The sequence below is a fragment of the Poecilia reticulata genome, linkage group LG16, assembly GCF_000633615.1.
Source record: "Poecilia reticulata strain Guanapo linkage group LG16, Guppy_female_1.0+MT, whole genome shotgun sequence".
NCBI classification, from domain to species: Eukaryota; Metazoa; Chordata; class Actinopteri; order Cyprinodontiformes; family Poeciliidae; genus Poecilia; species Poecilia reticulata.
The window spans coordinates 19,406,055-19,414,729 of record NC_024346.1 but is presented as its reverse complement, the minus strand read 5'-3'; the positions used below and the strand labels follow the sequence as shown (position 1 = coordinate 19,414,729).

Sequence of the window (8,675 nt, the reverse complement as noted above, 5' to 3'; positions counted from 1 at the left end):
ATAAGTAATACTAATGGTAACTGATAAATTGTATTATTGTGACAGGATTCTGAACAACGTGGCACCGGATGTTTTTGCCTCCGTAAACAGAGACCTCGTTTATTAGAAAGTTACGGGACATTCTTATTACTTCATATTTCATCACCAAGGTAGTAGAACAACCACTGGGTGTCAGAAAGAAAACTCCCTGTTCAGCTGTTTATCTGAATTGACCATATTTGGGGCGTCGGTCTGGGAGGCAGCCCGTCAGCGCATACTCACAGGAAGTGAGTCACGCTTACGGTAACGTTACGTCCTTGTTGCAGCAGCAGAGGAAGAGAACAAGGAAGCAACATGTGCGAACCATAATAACTCCAACAACACTCAGAGCAGGCGGACGGGCAGGTACGACGAGAGGAAAGCGGATAGATTCACGGGGTTCCCACTAAAAGGATACTTTACTAACAAATGTGAGTGTTTTACCTCTTCTACTTAACTTTTAATGTTTTTGAATCAAAAGCGAGGCATTTAAAAAAAAAAAAAATTAAAATACATTTCTCTCTAGTTGTATTTTATAGAATGGATTGGTTTTTTACATTTATAAGTTTTAATTAATTTATAGCAGCTTAAAACTTTATATATATATATATATATATATATATAGCCTATATATAAACCGGACTTCAAAATTAATATTGGGTGTTTTCGGTTAAGTTCAAAATGTTAACTCTTGCGCTGAAATTACGCTTCGTAGGCTGGTTTCTGCCAACTTTCTGAGTTTCCACTTGGGGCTTTCCGCTCCGTCAAACAAAACAAAAAAAAAAAAAACCCCGAACGTGTTTTTTTCCTGTCTGTAGAGTGAAGTTTCCTTTTACAGTAAAAAAAAAAGTATCATTAAAAAAAAAGAATGAAAATGTTGATTTTGTAACAATTATTTCAATTATGACGAATATTATCACCCGACAGCCACACACTAACACGTGTCCATGCTGCGTATCACGTTGTGGACATGTGTGCTTTGTCTTCTCATTGTCCCACGAGGAGGATCCAATTTATTTGGATATAACAATTTATTATAACGAAAGCAAAACGACTAAAGGGGGCACGCAGTGTTTTTCCATCTTTTTTGCGAAGCACATTTACAGATAACTTTGTGCTTACTTTATTTTATCACGCTAGAAGAGAGATTCATACCCCAGGATATTTTAAAACAACGAAACTCGCTATCTCTGTCTGGAAACCTAACCAGAGTGTTTCAGAATAAACCATTTGTGAGGACTGGGAGCAGACGCTGTTTAAAGACCTCTGAGCTATGGGGGCTTTTCTTTAAGGAGTATGTCTGAGCTGTTAGATCAATTTTGAAGTATCAATTCAGAAAACGACGAGCAATCAGGCTGTCCTATGGTTGCTCAGCATTGTGATTCATTTGTTCAATGAAAGCCATTAGGAGAGCACTGAATAAGTAGTTGTATGTCTTAGGATGTTCTTATTTGAAACCTGACATCAAAGACAAGAACTACATTTAATAATCAGAAGGAATGGTGAAAATCTGACGTCGCTGATACACTGCTAACAGTTTATTATTGAAGGAAGACGTGGACTGGTATCAGGAGGACGTTTGTTTTAATTTAAGCAAAAAATTTAAAACAGAAATGTTTTGCGTGATCACGGTGCTTTTATTGAAAACGGTAAGACCACAGCATATTGATTTATACATAGTCGAGTTTTCAGGTAGATGTGCTTATTGAGCTGAATATTATACCCTTTGACCTTTTGTGATTTTTGTGTAAACAAAGTTGATACTATTTGCTTATTATTCTGGCTTTTTGCAAAGCCTGCAGCCACATCTCGGTTGTTGGCTTGTGGTTTTATCACAGCGTTATGCGAAAGATTTCCAGTTTTTTTTTGTTAATGTATGTATACAAATATTTGGAGTAAAGTTTAACTGCTTTGTAAGGAGGATAAAAGTGTAGTAGCTTTCTTTCAGCCAGCTGACCGGCAGCAGCATTAATGTTGCATTAATGCCGCTGAAAATGTGGATTTTACAACAGTTATTTTAATTACAGAAAATATTACACTTAATATTAATACTAACTAATACTATAGTTAATACTCATATTAGTCAATACCAATATTAAAATACTAACTGCTAATATGTTGGTAGTTAATCTCACCTTCATGCTCCATGTGAGATAGATGTCTGCTCATCTTTATTTTATTGACATCTCAATAAAAGAAATTTATGCAGATTTTCCAGAGTCGCAGAAAATTTTAGCAATCTTAGCATTTCAAATCCTCAAACTGGATACAATTACCGGCTCATGTCTAGTGTAAAGGATAGCAATAAAGTGACGCATTTCTCCAAAAAATCATCCAGGATTAATTTTTTTAGCTATAAAATAGTTTTTAAGTGTATATAATTATGTAATCCACAGATTTTACTGGCAACAGTTCCAGTCGAATTGCTAGGAATAACTGGTTCCAGTTTGTGTGCTTTATAGGATTGTTAATGCTAAGAAAAACTTTGTTAAAATTTAAGTTTGACAAAGTTATGTTGACAATGAACCCACAGTATCTTAGTAGTTCATTTCACCTACATGAACTACTTTAAGATTCTCACTTGTGCATCTGACAACCTCAAAGTCTGTCGATGTAAAACTTGAAACAAAACGTGCAATGAATTTTATGATTAAAACAGAAAAAAAAATGTTATTGTGAAAATAAAATGAAAATGTCTTTTATTTTACCCTTGTTAGTTAGTTAGTTTTCACGTACGTAAGAGCCTGAATTTAATCCTTTTCCAATCAGCATGGTGAAAGTGCAGTAGCTTCTTTCAGCCAGCTGAAGAGCAGTGCTCAGCAAAATTTGCTCTTACTGAAATGACTTTGAATCTTAAATTAGTCATTTTATAAACCTTGTTATGGATTTCAGTGATAATTGTTGTTTCATGTTAGCACATTATTAGCTGGATTCTCTGTGATTTTTAGAATAAATCATTCAATAAAAATGATTGTTACCTGCCAAGGTCGCATCTTTTCATTGTATTTTTACCTGTTTAGGTCAGCACAACATTGAACTCACAGGGCAAATGGAAACTGAAAACATCTTTAAATAGAAAGCATGTTATTTTCTTTGGACACTTATTGACTTGTGCTACAGCTGCTGTTTTGCTGTCTAAACACAAGGCTGGGTGGCGCGTGTTTGCTCTCACGTAACGGCCCGATCATTTGTCAGGGATCTGAAGCCGCTGGCTTGTTGTGTCTCTCTTTGCCACTCTTGAGGGAGAGGCCGTCTCTGCGCTTCTCAGAACAAATAACAATTTTCCGTCAGAACACCTCACTCAAGAGTGAAGTCGCGATAACAAACAGCCGTCTGCACCGCAAAGGTTCAAGGTGCGAGTCTTCCGCCGGGGCCTCAGGATGTGAGCACGCGTGGCGTTAGGTTAGAGCAGCTGCACGCTCTCAGCTGCCTTGGCCTCTTTGGTCAACCTGCTCCAAACAGCCACTCTATCGGAAGATAAACACCGCAGAGCGAGCAGCGTATTTACATTCACTTGGCAACACGGCAGCAGCAGCAGCTAGTTTGCATCTTGTTTGCCTGTGTAAAAACCGTGGGTGTTTTCCACTTCGGAGCCGTGTCAAGCATCTGTAAATTCCTCACAGTTTTCCACTTGCCCTTTCTGCTATTTAAATAAAGGTATGGGGGGATTTGAGGGGGGAGGCTTAGGGAAGTATTTTTATCTCTGCCCCTGAAGTTCCTAATCCTCCTGATCCCGATAAAGGGAAGTTGAAGCACATAAGCAGATATGTGGAGATAATTGGCAGCAACAGTAACTTTTTATTGTGTTATTTACAGAAAAAAAAAAAATGAAGAGGGAGGTAAAAGCTGGAGTCGACTTCCTGAAGCGCCTGGTGGTGGCCAGAGGGAAGCTGGATGAAGCCAAAGCAGAGCTGTTTGAGGAGAAGCTGCAGAAACTTCTGTGCGACAAATACTGCGACCACTGGTACCCTGACAGCCCCAGCAAAGGCCAGGCATACAGGTAGGTATCAGTGCATGGCCTTCGGTCCAACTTTTGATGGATGAATGCATCTGATTCCATCCAAAGTTTCTAGATTTCTCTCCTAACTTGAACGCAAACGTTGACAGGTGTATCCGGATAAATAAAGACGGCCCTTGCGATGCGGTGGTGCTGAAGGCCTGTGAGGAGAGCGAGCTCACGGTTAGTGAGCTGGGACTCCCACCTGAGATAACTCTGTGGATCGACCCACTGGAGGTGTGTGCAAGGTGAGTCACCTGACGGCTTGTTTCAACACACAGACGCGTTACAGCTGCATGAGTCAGTGATTCACTAAAGTAGAACTATGAGTGACTTTCCCTGGCCCAGCATTTACAATTACTCAATTTCTCACTCGCAGGTCTGGGGAAAACGGCAGACCTTTTACAATAGCTCGCTTCCGTGAAGAAGAGGAAGACGGGCGCGTAAAGGGGGACCGGGATGACTCCTCCGTCAACCTGGACACGTCAGATTACCACTCTGCCACCTCATCAGACTGCGGCTCTGCCTCGTCCAGCGACACAGAGGAGGAGGCCAAAGACGGAGAGGTGGAGGAGAACAAGAATCTGGAGGAGCATGAGAAGAAGGAGGCAGCAGACGGCAACGCCTACACAGTGACGATGGTACCCAGAATCCGGAAAGGGAACGGAGACGCACTAAATAAAGTCAGATACGTCAGAAAGAACAAGGTGTGTTACTGATTCTGTCACTTGATGGGGTCATTTGAGTTATTAGAGCTTTATTGTTTGAAAAACTCAGGCTGATAAGCTACAGACACGCTATGAACAACACATTCTCTCATCACCACAAACGTAGGCGCTGTAATTTGACTCATACATGCACATCCAGATGCCATAAATACTTGTTGGCGTATTTTATGACACGGGTTCAACTATGATGCATCCCATTCTAGTATCCCATCACACTTGTGTATGATGCAAGAACTGGATAAGGCATTTAAACAATCTTCAGGAACAAATAAACTGTGTTTTTAAATGTAAATGTTCATTGGTGGCGCCAAGAGTTAGTTTAGCAGTGGTGGTAACATTTTTTCAGCATGAATTTGAGAGGGGGACCACTTGCGGCAATTATTTATTCATCCCTCTGTTTATATTATTGTTTCTAAAAAAAAACAAAAAAAGAAACTCACTTTGTGTAATTGATCCTTCATGTCCGTTTTAAAATATGCATTCCACTCCTGGTCCTGTCCTCAAATGACTCAAGATCAGATTTAGAGTTTCAGTTCTCTAAAATCTGCTAGTGTATAAAAACACAAGCTTGAAAATAGGAACTTGGACTACCAGCTTGTTTACAAAGATTCTATATTTTTATTAGACCTGAATTTCAACACCAATATTTCTTAATAAAACTCCTGAAATTCTGTTCTGGTGTTTGGTTTCCCAGTGTGGCTCATAGTGAAACCATGGAGATTATGAAGGAACATGACATGTTGTGTTGCAGCCCATCTGTGGTCATATTTTCCCCCTCAAGATTGAATAATTGCATCAAGTTTAATGCATTCAAGGACTTATCTGTTGACAGTGTCATGGCAAAGGTTTTGTTTTAATTTTAAAAAATGGTAGAATGAGTTATTCTTCTTAATTAAAACTTTACAAGTCCTTAAAAGGAAATAAAGAGATGCTCTGTCTTTAAGTGTGTCAGCTGCTAAGTCAGACTCTCATGATGATTCCTCATTATTTCTTCTTTATTTTTTCTTTATTTCTTTTTGAAAAGGAAGGAAAAATAATTTCTGCATCTTTGCTGATATCTTGTGCTCTCTCCAATCTCTTTTATTGCTCAGATTCCCGCCAACCTTCAGTACTTCTACCATCCGACACCGGTGTGGTCCCAGTACAAGAAGGGGACTCCGGTGTTCCTCACCACTGTGTGTGCGTCCCCCGCGCCGCCTCCTCCGCCGCAGCAGGTTTTTGGTTACTACCTCGTACCACAGCCGTCTCCACAGTTCATCCTGCCTCAGGCCGCCCTGCAGCCGTGGGGGGCAGTGAAGGGTTAGAGCATCCGTGAAGCCGGGCGGAGCATTATGCTTCTCCTTTAACTGAGCCATGTAGTGACGAGTCTTTGAGTGTGGCTGCATTTGGGCCAAAATGAGTAATGTTTTAAAAATTGTAATTTCTAAAGCTACTTCTTGCACAATCTTTAACTTTCCTGCGGACTTGTCGGGGGTCTTTTACACACAGCACAGCAATACAATGAACTTGAGCTAAAGTATTTTAATCTCCTTGTGTCTCTGTACTGCATTTGTTTTTTTTGTTTTTGTTTTTTTAATGTACTGTATTTATTAGAATGACTTCAATCACTGGGTGACTGGACCAACTCAGGAACTTTCAGCAATATTCTTTTTGCCAAAAGAAGTTATTTTGTAATAATCATAAACAAACATAGTTCTCTGTGCACAAATTACTGCTAACCTCTGTAAAGTACAATTCAGTTTCTTTACGTATTTTAACTACAGCAAGAATATCTGTATATCAAGATAATTATTTTTACTTAACTGGTTGTATATATTTAACAATGCATATCCACACTTTCTGATCTTTCTAGTTTGTTGTAATTTATTTGACCACCAGCAGGTGGTGCTCAAGTGGCATCAAGTTGATTTTTTTTTTTTTTTTTTTTTATGAAATGGAGCCTCTGTACATCGCAAATCTAACTTCACAAAGCCTCTTGCTGCCTGGCTGCTTCCTACATTATTGTAAATAATCCTTGTTATGATCTGCTGCCGCTGTATAGAAGACAGATTCAAATCCATGCTTTCCTCACCAATTCTGTGATTTGGATGAATATTTATTCACTGTTTCAAAAGTTTTAAGCTTGTGTGTTTGATTTGTTTTTACCGTTTGCAGTAAACTTTTACTGCAGATTAAACTAATTTTTTACTCTACTCTTCAGCCTGTGGCTCTTCTTTCTCGTGTGAATGTTTCCTGTATAAAGGCGAGTTTGTGTGTTTTCTTCCTCAAGTATTTTGCAAGGGGAACACCTGTTGGTTTGAACTCGACTTAAACTCATCCTGTGTTGTAGACGTTTTCATCAGAAGCAGGATGCTGCAGGGGAAAGACTCCTGTGTGTTTGGCGTGTCAAGCCAAGGCCATGACGTTATTCTTCCTTGTTTATCTCATGGAGGGCTTGACTCCAAAATTTGTGCTATGAATAAATAATTGACTACATCAGTAGATAAATTGATATATTTCTGGAATATTCTACAAGTAAATAATGGAAGTATTCTGTATAATGGAAGAAACTGTATTCTCTGTTTCCATTAGAGAACAAACAATAAACAGATTTGTTGTGCTCACCGGACTGTTCTCTGGCTTTTATGGCTGCCTTAAATATATTTCAACCCCTAATGAATTTTTTTTCACATGCCTGCAGCATAATACTTTCACCACCCTGTTTTAACACGGAGATGGTGTTTTGAATGTGACTTTCCCTGACATGTAGCTTTTCGCATGAAGGCTAAAGCTCCTACCTGAGCTGTGGGTCTCTGGAGCTTCTCAAACTGATGCTGTGTTTGTCTAAAATATGGTGGGTGGACGACAATGGTTTTGTTATCTTTGGAGTTGTTCTACACTCCAGCTAGCCACATTCATAGTGCCTGGGATAATATTTAGTCTCTTAACTTTAAAATTGTTTCGATTTTATTCCCAGCGGTCTGGTGTGTTTCTTGTAATATAAACTGGACCAAAAACAAACACCCCTTGAAAAGTTTTATCTCCAAAAACCTTTTACTTCCACTTAAAAAATTACTATGTGTTTTATGTCCATTAGACAAAATAAAACACGTTGCAGTTGGTTGTAATTTAAAAAAGAAAAAAAGTTTGCTGCCTTTTTGGGTCTTCGTGTAAAGGGGCGTAGGAAACCTACAGAATACATCACGCATGAAGCTTACACCCTCGAGCGCACCAGCACGTGCTGACGCACGGTCTTGGAATAATAAGCAAATAAGTGCGCGCAGCCGCGAACTGTGTGCAGATGGCATCAGTGAGTGTAACCACGCGTCGCCGGGTACCTCCAGCATCACAGAGGAGACCAGGCGTTTCTGTGACTCCGTAACTCCAGCGAGCAACAAACAGGAGAAGGTCCCATGCGCAGCTCTCCCACCGGGCTATGCCTTCCCCTACTCGGGAGGACACAGCAGCGGGGAGCTGCCGGGCGGAGGACGGAGCGGCTCCAGCTGAGAGCCGAGGAGGGGACGGTCGAGGTCTGGTGTGCGCCCTGGAGATGGAGCTGACGAACCGCAGCCTGTCGAGCAAGATGGACTGCGTCAGCTGCGACGAGCTGATCAATCGAAACTGCGCGGACTCCCCAGAAGTTTCAGTGCCGCTGTCTCCCCTGGGGAAGCGGGTGACTCACATGGAGGGAGACGACCTGTGCAGGCTGATAGACAGAAAGTTTCTGATAGAGGACAAGAAACGCCTCTGCGCGCTGGCTTTGGGCACCGCTCTGGTGGGGATCTTGCTGATGATAATCCACGCCGAAATATGCCCCTATGTTTACGAACCGGTAGGTTGCACGCGCGCGCACACACACACACACACACACACACACACACACACACACACACACACACACACACACACACACTCCACTACTATCAGATGTAGACAAACTTCTATATGACAAA

The 8,675-nt window shown here is 40.7% G+C and overlaps 1 protein-coding gene across 1 annotated transcript; it reads left to right on the top strand.

The window, feature by feature from the left end:
- Positions 1-293: 293 nt before the first annotated feature.
- On the top strand, positions 294-6,935 carry LOC103478479 (maternal B9.15 protein). The gene is made up of 5 exons (XM_008432371.2): positions 294-449; positions 3,836-4,018; positions 4,126-4,263; positions 4,395-4,722; positions 5,835-6,935. The coding sequence occupies exons 2-5, from the start codon at positions 3,846-3,848 to the stop codon at positions 6,045-6,047; spliced, it is 852 nt and encodes a 283-aa protein (XP_008430593.1). The 5' UTR covers positions 294-449; positions 3,836-3,845; the 3' UTR covers positions 6,048-6,935.
- The last annotated feature ends 1,740 nt before the right edge of the window (positions 6,936-8,675 follow it).

Bases quoted from the DNA above. Each gene is read 5' to 3' on its own strand.
- LOC103478479 (XM_008432371.2), top strand. From the start codon at position 3,846: ATGAAGAGGGAGGTAAAAGCTGGAGTCGACTTCCTGAAGCGCCTGGTG. The intron at 4,019-4,125 runs GTAGGTATCAGT...AAACGTTGACAG, and splicing joins AGCAAAGGCCAGGCATACAG to GTGTATCCGGATAAATAAAG. The intron at 4,723-5,834 runs GTGTGTTACTGA...TTTATTGCTCAG, and splicing joins GATACGTCAGAAAGAACAAG to ATTCCCGCCAACCTTCAGTA.